A 20,489-nucleotide genomic window follows, 5' to 3' on the forward strand; every position below is an offset into this window, starting at 1 on the left:
TGAAATCATCCCTTCGTAAATTTTACGGACGCCATCACGAGTTGGTTGACAGTTATGGAATAACCGTTTCACATATGATATCGAATATGTTCCTTACGTCGTAACTACAATCCCTTTCCCTTTCATGAATGTGACCTAAAGAATTAGACTATTTACCGGAATTGTTATCACATAAGCAACACATGTGCAACATGTGGAGCAGAATCTGCTTACCCTTCCGGAGCACCTGAGATCACCCCTAGTTTTTGGTGGGGTTCGTGTTGTTTATTCTTTAGTTTTCTATGTTGTGTCATGTGTACTATTGTTTGTCTGTTTGTCTTTTTCCTTTTAAGCCATGGTGTTGTCAGTTTATTTTCGATTTATGAGTTTGACTGTCCCTTTGGTATTTTTCGTCCATCTTTTTTTTTCTACTGTAGTAGAAATTCAAACATATATCAAGATGATTTATCTGAATTGTCTTTCTTGTAACGTTCATTTGTCTGTTCTTTTTTCATTTGGCCCTTTGTAGTCTGTAGTGGCTGAATTTCAAATTTTTTAAGGAAATTTTCAATACCTGGTTTATTAATATTTAGTAATTTTTTTAACACTATTAAAATTGAGTATGCAAAAAGCTAAACTTTTGTATTTTCAGGAACACCACTTGAGAGCTATCAGATTTGTCCCTAGTATTATAAGGCTGCAAAAAATGTTGATGCAGAAATACAACAGAAAATTAGACAGAGCTGAAGCAACAACACTTACTATTGCAGACGTCAAAGTACAGATGAGACAAGGTAGAGAAAATGTTTATTATGTTGTTAGCTATTTTTATTATTTGACTATAAAATTTCTCTTTTTTCAATGGCTGAAAGCATAATGAACCTTCTTTAATAATACATTGTATTCACCACTGGAAAAATCATATGAGGTTTGGTACAGATAAATTGTGCCTAAATATAGTTTAGGACATCATGCACATTCTGGTTTTTCATCATCTTTTGTTTTTACTGTAATTTTTAGCAATGTACAATGAATGATTTTCGTAAAAAAATAAAATGGATATGACATTAGTACTTTGAAGAAAATTGATATTTTAATTATTTCTTTTTACTTCATTTTATGTATCAATCTTTGTAAATAATTATCTGATTTAGAGAGAAGACTTAAAGAATTTGGACATTTGTTGGAAGATTATATTGAAGCTTGGAACTGTGTCAGGGAATCCTTAGAAACATATCGTAAGAACTACAGCTTATTATGATAAAGGATATACTATAAGTTATCTACGTTCATATCCGTAGAAATTAAACCACAGTTTAATGCGAAAGTAACGTTTTTTTCATTTTTTAAATATCTTTTATTGAAATTTGGGACTTTGACACATTTTTAACGGGGTGTAGGGTACTACCTATGGTAGAACCCTACAAGTAGACAAATATAAGACGTTTTTAATTTAATGACGGACAAAGTGAAATGGGTCGAATTTGGCGCTAAAAGTTGTGAGAGTTACATCATAGACGGCGTGACTTTAAGTATCTAATTATGCAGACATCATGGATAAACTACAGAATTCAATATTTCATAAGGAACAACCATGAAACTAAGGAAAAGACACATGAATTTCCCAAATGTAATGTTTAGCAATGTCTGGGGATATAGGTTAGCAACACTTAGGGGCTATGGGTTTTGTAACATGTGCATTAACCAATCAAAATCCTAGAAATATACTAAACCAGGGATAAAAATGATTTACATATAAATGAGCGAAATACATTTCATATTGGTATCTGTAGATCAAGTTCCAAGATATGTGTAATTGAAAAAACCTTGAAATAGATTCAATAATGAGGGGCTTGATTTGTTTACTATAATCAGTATTTTTGTGACAGTAAAAGGGAATGAGAGCCACAAAAGCTTTTTTTACATGCAATACATACTTATAAAAACCCATACACAGTCATAAGATCTATTGCTCCCAGCTTCTTTGAAAATTCTTTGCCAAAATTTGTTTACAGAACCTATCTGCAAGGATGTACATATAAAGACAACAACAAACAGAACATGGTTAAGTCCCGGTTGTTAAACACCCCTTTAGTAGTAGTTGTTGATAATACTTTTCTACTTTTTATATTTGTATGAATTATTAATACTTTAACAGTGTGTCCAGCCAATGAGAGTTTAGTGACAGTGGACAAAGAATATTGTAGGAAGGACATTACAGAGGACACATCAATATCCCATCTGATACCTACATATAAAGATGCTGGTCTCTGTTCTTATGCTCTCCTCTTTTTCCTGCTGAAGAAACAAAATATCTTCCTAGATAACTACTGTTCTCAGACCAAGCAAAAGTAAGTTTGTTGAAAACATAAATATAAAATTGCTTTTTCAAAATAAGGAGATGGGTTGTTATTGCCAATTACAATGAGCAGCTATCCATCAAAGTTAAAAGATCATGACTTTTAGCAATATTAGGTCACTGTATGGCCATCAACAATGTATTTTATAGGTATAAAATATCTAGACATGAACATGTTTTGTTTGAAAGATTTTACTTGTGCATGTTCCTCTTCAGAAGATATTTTGCTTAAACCATAAATTTCCATGAACAAAATTTTTAAAAGAAACAATGATGTAAACAGCTACAGGTCATTATATTGGCTTTACTAATGAGCAAAACACAAACTATTTAATCAGCTATAAAAGGCCAAATATGAAATCATTCAGAAGAGAAAATTCTGGCCTGATTTATAATTCAACAATGAACTATTTTAATGTCCCATTTATGGGCATTAAGTTTTCTGGTCTGTGCATTCGTCGTCCGTCTGTCCGTTTGTCTGTTCTGCTTCAGGTTAAAGTTTTTGGTCATGGTAGTTTTTGATTAAGTTGAATTCCAATCAACTTGAAACTTAGTACACATGTTCCCTATGATATGATCTTTCTAATTTTAATGCTAAATTAGTGTTTGACCATAATTTCACAGTCCACTGATCATAGCAAATGATAGTGTGATTGGGGCATCCATGTACTATGGACACATTTTTATTTTTCCTCTGTTGTCAATTATTTCAGCAGAGAAGGTTTAATTTGAAAGGAGAACTCATTCATTTAATTACCTCTGTGAAAATTATTTTCAATAAGGCAGATCTGGGAATAATTGATAATGTTTTAGTCCCAGGGCTTATTGAATCTACGGTAGCAACAAATTGAAAGAAAATTTAATGGAAATAACAAAAGTCACTGTGAGCAATTTAGTAGTGTTAAAATTTTATAATTTAACACTGATAAAGAAATCATTAGAATTGGATTCTTTTTATGCCCCACCTACGATAGTAGAGGGGCATTATGTTTTCTGGTCTGTGGCTTCGTTCGTCCGTCTGTGCTTCCGTTCGTCCGTCCGTCCGTCCCGCTTCAGGTTAAAGTTTTTGGTCAAGGTAGTTTTTGATGAAGCTGAAGTCCAATCAACATGAAACTTAGTACACTTGTTGCTTATGATATGATCTTTCTAATTTTAATACCAAATTAGACTTTTGACCCCAATTTCACGGTCCACTGAACATAGAAAATGAAAGTGGGATTTTCAGGTTAAAGTTTTTGGTCAAGGTAGTTTTTGATGAAGCTGAAGTCCAATCAACTTGAAACTTAGTTCACTTGTTGCTTATGATATGATCTTTCTAATTTTAATGCCAAATTAGACTTTTGACCCCAATTTCACGGTCCACTGAACATAGAAAATGAAAGTGGGAGTTTCAGGTTAAAGTTTTTGGTCAAGGTAGTTTTTAATGAAATTGAAGTCCAATCAACTTGAAACTTAGTACACTTGTTGCTTATGATATGATCTTTCTAATTTTAATGCCAAATTAGACTTTTGACCCCAATTTCACGGTCCACTGAACATAGAAAATGAAAGTGGGATTTTCAGGTTAAATTTTTTGTTCAAGGTAGTTTTTGATGAAGCTGAAGTCCAATCAACATGAAACTTAGTACACTTGTTGCTTATGATATGATCTTTCTAATTTTAATGCCAAACTAGACTTTTGACCCCAATTTCACGGTCCACTGAACATAGAAAATGAAAGTGGGATTTTCAGGTTAAAGTTTTTGGTCAAGGTAGTTTTTGATGAAGCTGAAGTCCAATCAACTTGAAACTTAGTACACTTGTTGCTTATGATATGATCTTTCTAATTTTAATGCCAAATTAGACTTTTGACCCCAATTTCACGGTCCACTGAACATAGAAAATGAAAGTGGGATTTTCAGGTTAAAGTTTTTGGTCAAGGTAGTTTTTGATGAAGCTGAAGTCCAATCAACTTGAAACTTAGTACACTTGTTGCTTATGATATGATCTTTCTAATTTTAATGCCAAATTAGACTTTTGACCCCAATTTCACGGTCCACTTAAAATAGAAAATGAAAGTGGGAGTTTCAGGTTAAAATTTTTGGTCAAGGTAGTTTTTAATGAAATTGAAGTCCAATCAACTTGAAACTTAGTACACATGTTCCCTATAGTATAATCTTTCTTATTGTAATGCCAAATTAGATATTTACCCAATTTCACGGTCCATGGAACATGGAAAATAATAGTGCAAGTGGGGCATCCATGTACTTTGGACACATTCTTGTAAAGTTTGTAAAGTTTGACCATGACCTCTATTTTGTAGAGAGGACAATCTTCCCAAAGTTCATGTGAAGGACATATCATCTGCTCACCTGATTAGTTACCATCCTGACAAAGATCTGTTACCCATGGTATTAGCTAACTGTAATTATTCCTTTGAAGTAGGACAGGGAACCAGAATAGATTACAATGTTACTAACCTGGAGAGACAGTTGATGGACAGGTTCCTCTTCTCAAAGTCTCTTATCACCAAAATACAGGAGGTAAAAATTAACTTATAGACAATTCATTCAGAAAAAATAAAAGTGATAAAACACAAAAAACAATCAATAGTCTGCTAGTCTACTAGTGGCACCCATGGTTTTGCTGAGTGCACGTAAAAAAGCTTAAATGTTTCTATATTTTACAAAATATCATGAATGAATTTCAAATAATAAATCAGAAAAAACTGGAAGTAACAAAACGAAAAAACACAGGAAAAAAAAAGGAATTTCATGGGTAACATGCAGACTAGTGGGGTGGGTCTTTACACTACCGAACACTACCGCACACCACCAAACACTGCCGAACACCCCAAAAACCACCAACCACTAAGAAAAACTGATATTATACAATGAAACGATATAATAAAGTAAATTACTTATATATTTTAATGAATTTTTAGATTTTTATGGGCATCATATTGATGTTAAAATTGATAATCAATATAAGGAAAAACGTCTCTGGATTCATCACTTTCCGGATTAAATTGTGTGTGTTATTAAAATAATATATTCATAATTAGTAATCAGTTCAAGTATCCTCGATCTCTATTCATCGGTTAGATTTTGATATTTGTCTTTTGTTAGCTCGCCTGGCCCAAAGGGCCAAGTGAGCTTTTCCCATCACTTTGCGTCCTTTGTCCGTCGTCGTTATCTTTTACAAAAATCTTCTCCTCTGACACTACTGTTCCAAATTAATCTGAACTTGGCCACAACCATCTTTGGGGTATCTTGTTTAAAAAATGTGTCTGGTGACCCGTCCAACAAACCAAGATGGCCGCCATGGCTAAAAATAGGACATAGGGGTAAAATGCAGTTATTGGCTTATAACTCAAAAACCAAAGCATTAAGAGCAAATCTGACATGCGGTAAAATTGTTTATCAGGTCAAGATCTATCTGCCCTGAAATTTTCAGATGAATCAGACAACCCGTTGTTGGGTTGCTGCACCTGAATTGGTAATTTTAAGGAAATTTTTGTGTTTTTATGCCCCACCTACGATAGTAGAGGGGCATTATGTTTTCTGGTCTCTGCATCCGTTCGTTCGTTCGTCTGTCTGTCCCGCTTCAGGTTAAAGTTTTTGGTCAAGGTAGTTTTTGATGAAGTTGAAGTCCAATCGACTTCAAACTTAGTATACATGTTCCATATGATATGATCTTTCTAATTTTAATGCCAAATTAGAGGGTTTACCCCAATTTCACGGTCCACTGAACATAGAAAATGATAGTGCGAGTGGGGCATTCGTGTACTGGGGACATATTCTTGTTGGTTATTATCTTGAATATTATTATGGATAGAGATAAAATGTAAACAGCAATAATGTTCAGCAAAGTAAGATTTACAAATAAGTCAACATGACCGAAATGGTCAATTGACCCCCTAAGGAGTTATTGTCCTTTATAGTCAATTTTTAACAATTTTCATAAAATTTGTAAATTTTTACTAACATTTTCCACTGAAACTACTGGGCCAAGTTCATTATAAATAGAGATAATTGTAAGCAGCAAGAATGTTCAGTAAAGTAAGATGTACAAACACATCACCATCACCAAAACACAATTTTGTCATGAATCCTTCTGCTTCCTTTGTTTAATATTCACATAGACCAAGGTGAGCGACACAGGCTCTTTAGAGCCTCTAGTTTTATTATTGGTACAACTATTTTATAGAGAAGAAAAAAAATGGAAAAAATATATTTGAGTTGTCCATGGGGGTCTGCAGAGTTTAAAAAGTGGGGTGTTATAGCTAGACTCTTCCTTTCTGTTTTCTGTAGATATTTGGACTCTTAATCTTCTGATTTGTTGAATTAATAACTTGAATATTATATTTAAGTCACATTGTGGTAGTGTAGTCTTGAAATTCAGTTTTTTTTAAAAATTAACAATAGTATTTTGTAGTAAAATAATTCAGTTGACTTATTGTCTAGACTTTAACTGTGGAATAGTCAATTTGAATTAAGAAAAAAATTGCTGTCCTGGAAACCTGACTTTTTATAAAGTTTTATACCTAATAAGATTGTAAAAGTAATCTGACAATGAACTAATTGCATTTTACTGAAATTACAATACATTTTTGTAGTTTTATCAAATAATTTATTATAAAAAGTGTATTTGAATTACAGATAGAGACAATCACTTATCGATCTGAATCTACAAATGCTGTCGTCTTCAAAAGTCTATATCTGAGAGTTAAACAGGTAAGACAACTCTATTTCACAGCATCTTTTCAATTGTATTTTCTGGTCCTTGATTGCATGGGAACTTAATTTGGTTGCCTGCAATTATTTGAAATAAATTTATCAATTCTAGTTAAATTTTTAGATGTTGTTAATAATGATTTTTTTCATCGATTCTGAAACATATTTCTGAATTGACATTGTTTGTCAAATAGTGAGTATCATAAGAAATTATTTTATTTCAATTAGGAGAGACTTAACCCAGCTGTTCTCAGTCAGATATGTGGAGAATTACGTCTTAAATCTTACCCTGATCTCTGTGAGAGTTTAGACAAGCTAGACATTGCAATAAGCTTCCTGAAGTCTGTAGGATCTGACCCAGAAAGTTCTTTGAATGACTTCATGACAAACACTCTCAAGATGGACAATCCATTTCCTAGTCAAAAGGTAAATTTTATTTGATTTTAGTGGATTGAGAAACAAATGTATTTTCATAGATATTTGATTTTGTCGATTTGCCAAAGTCTGTGTACAAGCTTAAAGAATATTTATACTTAGTTGAACAATTAAATTCTTGGTTCATCTATATTCCAATGAAATCCATAAAAGTTTATATCCATTACACCTGTCATGCCTATTCGACATTTACACAAAAATTCACTGATCTAGTTTTGATTTATGTTAAAATAGAATGGAATGGAAATGGTAAACTATAGTTCATGTTTAATATTTAAGATCATCACTTTTCATCAGAAAGCTGTGATTTTAAGATTTTTTATTAACGTTAAAACATGTGCTTAACAAGAATGAAAATATCTCTTTTATATGATATGCAATTGTCATGAATATCTCTATTTTATGTTTTATTCAGTTTTCAATGAAACAGCCACACATTAGAGAAACATTGTCTGGACAAAATGTTGCAAACACTTTATATTTTAGATTTGGTAAGGAGCTTTTTGCTTAAATAATTTGATTCATCATAAAACTAAGGATACTTATGAATAACTCCTGTCGATCTTCATTTCATTTTTCAGGCACAACAAGCGACTAGATGTAAACATACTATGTCACTGTGGATTACTTTAGCAATGGAAAGAGCTAAATTCCTGGCTAAATATGACAAGGTAAATAAATATTCAAGTACTGGAAAAGATAAGTAAAAATATTGACAGTAAATTTAAGCCTAGCAAAAATTACTGTAAAATAACTAAGGCCACAATTAAAAATATTTTGGTTTGCCCAAACCCTATCCAAGGTTGAGACAGTGGGTAGGTAGGTAGGCATTTTTTTTTTCTTTTTTTTTTAAAGAAATTTACGTATCGGATGTTTATTAGTCTTCATGCCTATCTAATTAAAAAAAAAACTTCTTCAAATGAGGACAATAAAATAATCTGAGTAGGCAGTTTTTTTCTGGGTAGGTAGGGTTTGGGCAAACAAACCTATTCTTTTTTATGGCCTAATCCTAGCAAAAAAAGTCTGTAAAATTGCTAAGTCTAGCAAAAATTACTGTAAAAATGCTAAGCCTAGTTCAAATGGCAGTAAAGTTACTAACAGTGGAATAACTAAGCATAGCAAAAAATTTGTAAACGTGCTTAGCCTAGTAAAAATTTCAGTGAGATTACTAAGCTATGGAAAATATTATTGTTGAATTACTATGCGCCTAGAAATATTATGCATAGAGGTTTGATAGAAGAATGCTTGATTATCCTGTTTCAAATTTCCAAGATATTTTTTTATAAAGCCATTTTTTTATTGACATTGAAGCTGTTGCAACACTTAGGTCTCAATATAAAAACTAGATAATAAGGTATGCCTTGCAACCACTGTTATGTTGCATATTTTTGCCCATCTTACAAAAATGTTTCTATAACAATGCCAATAACTTTTGCAGGAAAGCATCAGACAATCATAATTTTTTCTTTCTTTCTATTTTTAGAAAGCTTTTGAAGGAATATCAGAGAACTTTAAGAAACCATTAACAGAAGAACAAACAAAAGGTGTTGAGGACATTTTAAACAAATTACCTATAGAACTGATTGATGTCTTTGTGGAGTTATTATTCGAATGCATTGTTCTAAAAATAGATGTCCCACAGAATATTGATGATGAAGACTATGTTGATATGTCTAAAATATGGTAAGAATACATTTCTGTTTTTATCTTCTGCTGATGTATTAGAGAAGTTGTGTAGATTGTATAATACATTTGAGGAAAACAAATTTGCCTCACTTTGACATCTTCTCTTATTAAAAATACATTGTTCTCAGAAGATTGTTGATTCAAAGATTCTTGACAATAAGAAAATTGCCCACATTTAATTATTCTAAAACTTATGATTGTAAAATATATATTATGAAGCATTTTTGATATTACATACCATTTTTATACACAACATCAGTAAGGCAATAAAAATGTGTTGCCTGATGGCAAAACTGTTGCCTGGGTCAGACACATGCTTTTTATACACAACTACCTGAAAATGATTAACAGAATACTACCAAACTTGTACTTTTTTCGCAATAAAATACAATATTTGTTAAAGGTTTATAAAACTGAGTGTTTATATTAATGTGAAAAAATATGACTGGATGAGTATCACAATTTCAAGAGCTTACGTTTTTAATTTGATACATATATTTGCAGATTTACCTGAAATGCAAAAAATAATCTCACATTCTTTGTTTTTATGGTCCTGCAACAAAGTTGTTAGTGCCATATAGTTTTACCCTTGTCCATCATTCAGTCTTTTTTTCTAAACGCTTTCAGATATTTGGAAGATTTTTGGTATGTGAGTTAACCATGATGAATTACAGATTGTTTAAGTTTCATTCCACTCCGCTAATATTTGCCGAAAATTACGGGCTTTGTCACAGTTATATGGACTTTATTTTTAAACGCCTTCAGATATTAGGCTGATTTTTGGTATAAGAGTTACTGTGAGATCAAGTTTAAGTTTAGTTCTGCTCTGCTAATTGTTGCCAAAATAACAGTCTTTGGACTTTGATAAATTGTTGAAAATCACAGTTTATACAGACTTCTAAACACCTTAAAATATTCAGATTTTTGATAATTGAGACTACCATCATGTTTGTGTCCACATTTGTTGTTGAAATTGAAGATTTTTCAACTTTGTGAGATGGGGCCATTTGTGTTGTTTTGACACATCTAGTTTCTACATAAATTACTATAATAACTGCACATGATAATAGTATTTAAAAGTTGGTGATGAGCTAATAAATGTGTCGCTTATCATTTTTTTTTTTTTTTTTTCTTTTTTTTTTTTTTTTATCATAGCATACCATATTGGACATGATAAAACATTCAAACAAATGCTTAAAATGATTTCTATGTAGTTGTAGACATATCTTAAATTCTTCACTTGTTATTTAAAATTATAGTTTACGTGATGCACTGATTGGATATCTTGATGCCTGTCCATATGATGAAGATTTGACAGTTGAAGATACTTTAATGACAGCTATTGGTCAGTTCCCATCAGAAAAAGATGATCTCAACAGGATATCAACAGCACAGTCTATAGAAGTCTGGAATCTAGTAAATAAAGTGTTTACAAGTAAACAAAGACAAAGACGTTAGATAGCAAACCATAGAAAAAATATCAAATGTAGAAATATTAGTGCCATAGACCATTTAAATGGTCTTGATTTTTGTGGTTATTCTCTCAATGTAAATGTCTTTTAATGAATACCGGTACATTGAATGATTGCTGTTTTTGACAGGTTTTTAATGAATACCGGTACATTGAATGATTGCTGTTTTTGACAGGTTTTTAATGAATACCGGTACATTGAATGATCAGAGGCGGATTTAGGGGGCCCCAGGGGGCCCAGGCCCCCCCTTTTGGGGAAAAAATTTGGTTGCTTATATAGGGAATCACTGAAGCGTGACTGAAGTGGGCCCCCTCTTAGAGCAGTCAGTGGGCCCCCACTTATGAAAATTTCTAGATCCGCCCATGATGATTGCTGTTTTTGACAGGTTTACTCTTTTAAGTTGTACGGTACTAAATTTTATAACAGCACAAAGTTCAAATCATGTTTCTACATGGCTGGGATGCACTGGCTATGATAATACATGTATATATATATGCATAATAAGTTAAAGAGTAGCCCTTTTGTTTTTGTTTGTTATTTTTTTTTTACTTGTTTAAAATCCTTATAATGTGATAAGATAAAAATATTATAAAAAAAGTATTAGAGGACCATTATGAAATTTAAAATATTTATCAAAATTGCAGATGAGAATTTAGTTGCAAGAAAACATATAGATTTATAGGGTCATGAATAAGATAACATGTTATTTTGTTACCAAATTAATTAATGGGACCAGTATGGGACCAGAATATATATTTTATTTTGATACTTGGTTAACTGTTATTTTGTTGAACTTGTTTATTTTTCTTATTTGTTCTATTCTGCATTACAATCTGCTTTCATTTATGTTTTGTAAATAAATTTAGAAGAATATGTAAGATGTAGGTATAAGATGTTTTTAAAGTTTTTGTTTGAATCAAGTTTCATGTATTGTCTTTCATCAAAGTGTGCAATTACAGATATATTTATATTGAAATAGGTTGTCATTTTTTTTTTGTGTTATTGGATAGAAAATTGTATTGCCTTAATGTTTTTTTGGAAATTTTGTGGTTATTAATAATGTTAGTAAATAGGTTTGCTTTGGGGTGTGTCAATATTTTGTTTAGTGGGCATACAGGTATAGATCCAGACAATCAAAGTTTTAAAAGTTGAAAATGACAAAGTTAAATAAGAGCAGTACTTAAAGTAAAGGATTTAAACAACATTGGTTAGAAAAAGTATCATTGCCCACTGATTTTTTTGTATTGCCATGTTTTTAAATATTGGAACAGATCCGTCTGTATTGATTATTCCATTAAACACAAATCAGCTGTGTTGATACATTAATTATTCATGGATTGTAACATTGTTAAGGGGGGATAGGACCTTTATCGGGACTCCGGGAACGGGTGTTTTTAAGCTCGGGATTTCGGGATATACCCCTTTCGGGATCCGGGAATTCTTTTTTTCTAATTTCGGGATCCGGGATTTAACTTTATTTAAATTCGGGACCTCAGGATTTCGTGTTTTTAAGCCTGGGATTTTGGGATCAGGACCCCTCCTACCCCCCCTCCCCCATTGTTTAATCCTTTGTAAAAATAGGCATATAAAAGCAGAACAAAAATGTAATTTCTATCACACCTAGTTTTTCTCAATTCAAATATGAACAATATAGTAGATGTCTAAATTATATTTACACGAATTTCACCTGTGCATATTCGAAAACACCCTGATATTGTTTCAACAGTGCTTTGTAACATGATATAGAGTTGACAAGTACATGTAGCAAGAAAACTGGTATCAGTTTTGGAAGTAGATCATTTTCTAAATTTCATATATATATTACACAAGATGTTTTTTTTATACTATTTCTGTGATAAATTCTATAGTATTATGAACTATTTGTCTCTTAACCTTAATACACTTTTCTTTTCTTATGCTGTTAAAAAATTCATTGACAATATTTATTATTAGAAAGGTTAAATACTGACATTTTTTGTCTGTACTGAAAATTTAAATGGCACCATTTAAACCGATTAGAAGGATTCTAATTATTTTTTGTCTGATTTGAAAACAAAATATTGAACATTAGACTATTTGAAGTGTTATTTCCAATATCATAAAAGTCACTTCAAGTCATATAACTTTTTTCGATCTATCTTATACTAGGTTAATTTTTGGTGAAAAATATAAAATTGAGTGTTTATTTGTTAAATTATTATCCCCTGAGATTGCTATAAACCATGTACAATCATTTTTGCCATCGTTTGCTGTTTAGTATTGTTGATTTAGAGATTGATTTGTATTTTTTGTATGTTTCGTTGCATTACAATTTTTTGTTTTTGTTTTTTTCACTTATAGAATATGTAATTGAATAAATAGTGTTAAAAATTCTTCACAATTATGGGAGTCATTTATTGCCTTGATGTGTTATTTAACTAGATGAAAAAGTATAAAAATTAAAAAAAATATTGACCATTGTTTTATTTTGGAAACTTTGATTTCCAAGGTGATTACTTCAAGGCTTTATTTCATGCTCCTCTCAAAATGCTAAAACTTGTATTTGAAATTCTTCTGGAACAGAGGCGAAAGATACCAAAGGGACATTCAAATTCATAAGTTGAAAATAAACTGACAAAGCCATGGTTAAAAAAGAACCATTCCTGTCGTAACCATACCTGTCGACTGGTCTTGAAGGAAAACAGACTGTCATCAAAAATGTTCAAAAGCAGTTTTGCAGAATAATTTGGTTTTGAGCAGTGAGACTAGTCCAAACACTTACATAAAATTGAGAATGGAAATGGGGAATGTGCCAAAGAGACAACAACCCCACCATAGAAAAAAACAACAGCAGAAGGTCACCAACTGGTCTTCAATGTAGCGAGAAATTCCCGCACCCGGAGGCGTCCTTCAACTGGCCCCTTAACAAATATATACTAGTTCAGTGATAATGAACGCCATACTAATTTCCAAATTGTACACAAGAAACTAAAATTAAAATAATACAAGACTAACAAAGGCCATAGGCTCCTGACTTGGGACAGGCGCAAAAATGCGGCGGGGTTAAACATGTTTGTGAGATCTCAACCCTCCCCCTATACCTCTAGCCAATGTAGAAAAGTAAACGCATAACAATACGCAATACTCTTTAACAGAATAGGCCTATACCCCCTTTTACAGTCTACGATCTTTGAATACAAGTATAAGTCTGATCTGTAATTCTACTAATCATGTCCTATTCTTGATCGTGACATTTTATACTTTGATTCAAGTTGATCAATGTAGCAGATGTAATGCTCATCTGGTCGAGTTTTTTGGTCTAGCTCACTGAAATGTTGCTTACATCGTTTTTATTTTTATTTTTGATTTATATAAAACAAAGTGGTATTATTGCATTTCAGACAGCTATCTGAAGCGCAAAAATGATTAAAACATATACCGTATATTAGAGGTTTGGTAAAATTACAGATCAGGGGGTCTAGGGCTATTCTGATAAAGAGTATGTCTTTCACATATTTTGGTTTTATCTTCATTGGTGGAATAACCAATGGTTATAAATAAATTAAGAACACACAGTTAAAATCTTTGCAAATATTTGGTATTGGATTTGAAAGGCAATTCATTAATACGGTTTATTAATAAATAAACTCATCATAGGTACCAGGACTAAATTTTGTATATACATGTACGCCAGACGCGCGTTTCGTCTACAAAAGACTCATCAGTGACGCTCGAATCCAAAAAAGTTAACAATTTTAATCCAAATAAAGTACAAAGTTGAAGAGCATTGAGATCCAAAATTCCTAAAAGTGTTGCCAAATACAGCTAAGGTAATCTATGCCTGAGGTAGAAAAGCCTTATTATTTAAAAAAATTCAAAATTATAAACACTATACATGTACTACTAAAAAGTAGTTCTAAAATGCAACTTTTTATTACACTTTTAGCACTTCGGTGTTGACATGAATATCAATTATTTTGTAATTCTTATAAATTGCTCTTCAACTTTGTTCTTACTTGGCTGTTTAACTATTTTGATCCGAGTGTCACTGATGAGTTTTATGTAGACGAAACGCGCGTCTGACATATCAAATTATAATCCTGGTACCTTTGATTACTAATGAGAGTACCAGATAAGAATCATTCTAGAATAATGTGTCCTATAACCATCCTTCGTTTAAATAACAAGTTATCGTTACGTACACAGTTGGTACAAGTTTAGAACATCTGAATACGTAAAATTGAGAATGAAAACGGGGATTGTGTGAAAGAGACAACAACCTGAACAAATAGAAGAAAAAAAGTCCCCAAGGCCACCAATTGGTCTTCAACACAGAGAGAAAATCCTGCACCCAGAGGCAGGCTTCAGCTGGCCCCTAAATAAAAAATGTGTACCGTACTAGTTCAGAGAAAGTGGATGTCACAATAAACTCCAAAACATAAAGATGAACCAAAATAGTAAAAACATTCAAGGCTTACAAAGGCCAGAGGTTCCTGACTTGGGACAGGCATGTATTTTGTAATATTGTTCTAACCTGATTTAAACTTTTCCAGACCGGGTGGTAATTTTTTATGATTAACGTATGGTTCGTTTGAAATGAGTTCTTTATTGGTCAAAATTCAATTATGGCATCAACGTTTCTTAATTTTCTCTGATTTCCTATTATGACGTCACGGAAGCTTCACATATAAAAGAACACATTTTGTCTACATTGAGTCTAAATATCACTAGAGAAACAGATTCCTAAACAGAAACTCGTGCAATACGATATTTGCCCACTCTCGACAAGTAAACTTTAAATATTATAAAGTTCGGCAAGCCTAACGTTTTAAATATTCAAAATTTAACTGGCTTGAGTTGAGAAATATTATTAGTTACACAGTGTGCAAATGCCCTAATACGGGAATTTATCGGGTCAATAAAATTCATATTGGACTACTATTACATTTAAGTTCATTTCTTTTTTATAAAAGAGATAAAAAACAAACCTACTAAAAATGCCATTTTCCACGAATTGATATATCTTGTATATTTAGTCATAATTTACCACAGTAGATAATTCTGAAAATGAACTGAAAAACTGAACATGACTTAATGATTTATTGTTCAGATTTTTTATATTGTGTAAAAATCAAAATGAGCTGTTTAAGACAACAATTTATTTTATAGTGTTTAGATGTCTAAGATTACTTAGAATAAATTCTTCTATCAAAGCTTTATTAGACACACCTCAATTTATACCGGAAAAACCATGAACATATCAGATTAAACTTATAATAACATAAATAACGCCAATACGTGGGTAATACGGGGCGCCGAATGGGACTCTTGTGGTTTTGTACAAAATTCAATTCTGTCATAACAAAATCATTTTTGTCTTACAAAACTATGTGCTACAGACTTGTTTTGTGAGAACTTCAATTTTGTGATGACAAAATTCATTTTTGTCATGACAAAATTCAATTTTGTAGACAAAATTCATTTTTGTCATGACAAAAGTCAATTTTGTCTAAAAGGTATGCAAATATAAACATATTTGCATACAAAATTGACTTTTGTTACCTGATATGGAAATTAAATCACAAAAGTCAATTGTGTGAGGTAAGATTCAATTTTGTGAGACAAAATTGACTTTTGTGAGACAAAATTGACTTTTGTGAGACAAAATTAACTTTTGTGAGACAAAATTGACTTTTGTGAGACAAAATTGACTTTTGTGAGACAAAATTCAATTTTGTGAGACATAATTCAATTTTGTCAATTTTGTTGAGACAAAAGTCAATTTTGTTAATTTTGTTGAGACAAAAGTCAGTTTGTCAATTTTGTTGAGACAAAAATCAATTTTGTCAATTTTGTTGAGACAAAAGTCAATTTTGTTAATTTTGTTGAGACAAAAATCAATTTTGTCAATTTTGTTGAGACAAAAGTCAATTTTGTTAATTTTGTTGAGACAAAAGTCAATTTTGTCAATTTTGTTGAGACAAAAGTCAATTTTGTCAATTTTGTTGAGACAAAAGTCAATTTTGTCAATTTTGTTGAGACAAAAGTCAATTTTGTGACCACAAAATTCATTTTTGTGACGACAAAATTGACTTTGGTGAGACAAAATTGACTTTCGTGAGACAAAATTGACTTTCGTGAGACAAAAATCAATTTTGTTGAGACAAAATTCAATTTTGTCAATTTTGTTGAGACAAAAGTCAATTTTGTCAATTTTGTTGAGACAAAAGTCAATTTTGTCAATTTTGTTGAGACAAAATTCAATTTTTTCAATTTTGTTGAGACAAAAGTCAATTTTGTCTCACATTGGTCAATTTTGTCTCACAAAAGTCAATTTTGTCAATTTTGTTGATCACATTGGTCAATTTTGTCTCACAAAAGTCAATTTTGTCAATTTTGTTGAGACAAAAGTCAATTTTGTCAATTTTGTCTCACAAAAGTCAATTTTGTCAATTTTGTCTCACAAATGACAATTTTGTGTAACAAAAGTTAATTTTGTGTAACAAAAGTCAATTTTGTGTAACAAAAGTCAATTTTGTGTAACTAAAGTCGATTTTGTATGCAAATGAGTTCACAGAAACCAAACTAAACTAATTTCAATACAAAATTGACTTTTGTCGCCCAATTTTCAAATTAGGTAACAAAAGTCAAGTCTGTGTAACAAAAATGAATTTTGTCATGACAAAAGTGACTTTTGTCCGCTGATAGATAATTTTGTATGACAAAATTTTAAATTTGTAGTATGATACAAATTTTGTTAAACTGAACTCATTTTTGTTGAACAAAAGTCACTTTTGTCCGTACAAAATTGAATTTTGAGTACAAAACCACAAGAGTCCCATTCGGCGCCCCGTAGGTAATAATGACAGCCACCTTCATTTGTAATGAACTCACGAAAAGAAATAAATATAAGAAAACAATTAATTTTCGACATGAAATGTAAATGAATGACTATACTTCGGGATAATTTAACACCGAAATTACATGTAGAAGACATTTTGCAGACAGATTAGTACATGTATAAGGCTAATAACGCATGTTTCCAAATCATAAGCCATACTTTGTTGTCTGTTGCTTTCTACCCACTCTATGAATGTACGCATATAATCAAAGTCATCATACGAAGATCATAAACGTCATTTTCTAAAAATTAAATATTTTGACAGAGGTTTTATCAACTTATTAAGCATGTTTAACGACTCTGCCATTCAAAACTTTATACCTCCCTATTTTGATAACACAAAACCATCTATAATTTCGTATACAAACAAAACAACCAGCAGAAACTTATTTTTGAATTATACGTCAATAATATAACACAAGACGTCGGTGTAAAAAATAATACTCCTCTTACTTGAGATTGTGAATCGTCGAATTTTAGATATAATCCTGATTGCCATGTTATTACGGGGACCTATATATCGTTCAAGACCGAAATGGTTAAGGAGGTTTGCTACTCAGTTTCAAAATAACAAGCTTTTATTAACACTAGTATATATTGATAGGGGATTAATAAAGAAACCAAAAGAGCAAAACAAATATATAGGTCAACATGGTCAATGTGCTTGTTTCCGACATATTAGCCATTAAAATTTTGGCGGGAAAATGTTCTCTCTTGATTTTTCATAGCCTTATCATTGAAAAGTTTAAGTTCTCAAAAACTATTAAAAATAACAAAGATTTTATAAGACTTTTACAGATGGATTATAATTATACATGTAAAAGATTTATAAAAAGAAAAATGGGGGTCAATGGGCAAAATTTTTAAGGCATTCACATTGACAATACCAGAGGATTCCGAAAATCTGACAAAAATTCCAAAACATGACAGGCGAACATCCTTAAAAATGTTTTAACAAAGGACCAACCAACATATCGTCCTCCATATAAAATTGTTTGAAAACAGTATCGTCATGACATATGATACGCTCTTTTATCGTATTGTAAAAGTTGGTTAACCGTTTAAACGGGGAAAATCTGATTAAAAATCTCTTGATTCTTGTTTTAATAAATGTATGAATGTTGTAGAGATTCGAATATCACATTTGAAAATAATTTAGAAATAAATCAAAGAGTACATGATAAGCCTATTTCTAGAATATGAAACAAACTTCAAATATTGCAAAGCCGTTTATGTTTGTACCGGCCGACAAAGCAGCCAACAATGTGGTGGTGGTACGACGTAAATACTACACGGAAGTTCTTCTACATTAAGGTCAGTGCGCTCAACAAAGAATCATATAGTAAGCAGTCATAACCACATCACAGCCCAATGCCTCTTCTCAACATTTGAATGTCCCTACTATGTATTGGTTACCTAAACTACACAAAACCCCGTAAAATATCTTTTCATCTCGGACTCAAGTAAATGTTTTAGTGCTTATAACTAGCTCGTTAACTACTATCACAGAACATATCATTAAGTTTGATAAAAAAAACATAGGAAAATAATGGAATTGACTATTTTTGGAGTGTAAAAAATTCTTGAAATATGAAAAAATTAAAAATAAGTCAGCCCCATGATATTTACCAAATGCATATTGGCTTTACTTTCTCATTTGAGTGTATGAAATTCAGTGGAGTGGATTAAACGAAAATAACACTTTATGATTTGCGTCGACCCTCTGTTGTGTATAGTTTATATGTACCTTTAAATACATGAAAATTTTAGCCAAATTGTAAGGTTAACGTTGACTCGGAACCTTTAAGCTGTTAATAACCTCGCACTCCTTTTTTGAGATTTTTGGCTAACAATTCTGTAAAACAACGACAATTTATCGCTACAATGATATTTACCAACTACGTCACAGAGTTTTTGGGTTAAAGGATACCACTTTTTGACCGAAGGAACCCGTACCACCAACCACCTGGAATGGTGGCACCATAAGATTAAGAAGATAATTCATTATGCTCTGCCCAATATATATCGAACTACTACAGAAGACCTAAAACATAAACAGAATGTATAAGTATGCAGCAGGAGGAGACGGTCCATCAAAAATAGACGCCAATACAGAGTCTAATACACCGGACTTCAGCTACTGAAACACAGATACTGACATGGACTCATCAACGTGATAGACATCTCTGACGCACCGTCTCATCTACTTCATTTGAACTCAATGACTTTGTAAAACATTGTGATTTGTGATTTTGTTACTTTTGCCTTTGCAATGCATGTTTAAATTGACTTCATAGATTTTATAAATAATGTTTGTACGACAACTTTATCATACATTGGTATATTTGTATTACCATAAAAAACTGTAATAATGAAGTACTAGTATTACGACAATTATATAAATGCAGTCCATTGTTTTATTATTAGTTGTATGTTAAATGAATCCATTGAATTGGCATTAAATTATTGAAAAAAAGTATTTAAATTTATTTGATATGTATGTATTTACACAAACTTAAATGGAACTAAACAACAATTTATTGTAAAGATATTTTGCAAACCTAAAACTTCTGAAGTCAGTCACCTATTATTATTTATATATAGTATTAATATTGTTTGTATTATGCCATATGTATATACTGTATTTGAAAGTTTATAAAGAATTTGAATTTGAAAGATACCTGAAAATATATAGAAATCTAAGATTAACTATACTGTCCAAGGTTAGGGGAGGGTTGACATGCCTTCAAGCTAGTTTAACCCCGCCACATTCAGTATGTTCATGTCCAAAGTCAGGAGCCTGTAATTTAGTGGTTGTCGTTTGTTGCTGTATATCATCAATGTTTTTCGTTCATTATTATGTACATAAATAAGGCCTTTAGTTTTTACACGTTTGAATTGTTTTACATCTGTCATTCCGGGGCCTTTTATAGCTGACTATTCGGTATGGGTTTTACTCATTA

At 31.5% G+C, this 20,489-nt stretch overlaps 1 protein-coding gene across 1 annotated transcript in view; it reads left to right on the plus strand.

The window, feature by feature from the left end:
- The window catches only part of LOC139492171 (E3 ubiquitin-protein ligase rnf213-alpha-like), a 124,237-nt gene extending 111,141 nt beyond the window's left edge, over positions 1-13,096 (plus strand). Inside the window, exons 86-96 of the mRNA XM_071280324.1 lie at positions 632-773; positions 1,134-1,217; positions 2,138-2,330; positions 4,641-4,860; positions 6,979-7,053; positions 7,282-7,479; positions 8,070-8,159; positions 8,972-9,171; positions 10,434-10,775; positions 11,032-11,593; positions 12,228-13,096. Coding sequence (XP_071136425.1) covers positions 632-773; positions 1,134-1,217; positions 2,138-2,330; positions 4,641-4,860; positions 6,979-7,053; positions 7,282-7,479; positions 8,070-8,159; positions 8,972-9,171; positions 10,434-10,632 — 1,401 coding nt within the window. The 3' untranslated portion in view covers positions 10,633-10,775; positions 11,032-11,593; positions 12,228-13,096. The remainder of the gene's footprint in view (positions 1-631; positions 774-1,133; positions 1,218-2,137; positions 2,331-4,640; positions 4,861-6,978; positions 7,054-7,281; positions 7,480-8,069; positions 8,160-8,971; positions 9,172-10,433; positions 10,776-11,031; positions 11,594-12,227) is intronic.
- Positions 13,097-20,489: the final 7,393 nt, after the last annotated feature.

This window comes from Mytilus edulis, chromosome 10 (genome assembly GCF_963676685.1).
Source record: "Mytilus edulis chromosome 10, xbMytEdul2.2, whole genome shotgun sequence".
Lineage (NCBI taxonomy): Eukaryota > Metazoa > Mollusca > Bivalvia > Mytilida > Mytilidae > Mytilus > Mytilus edulis.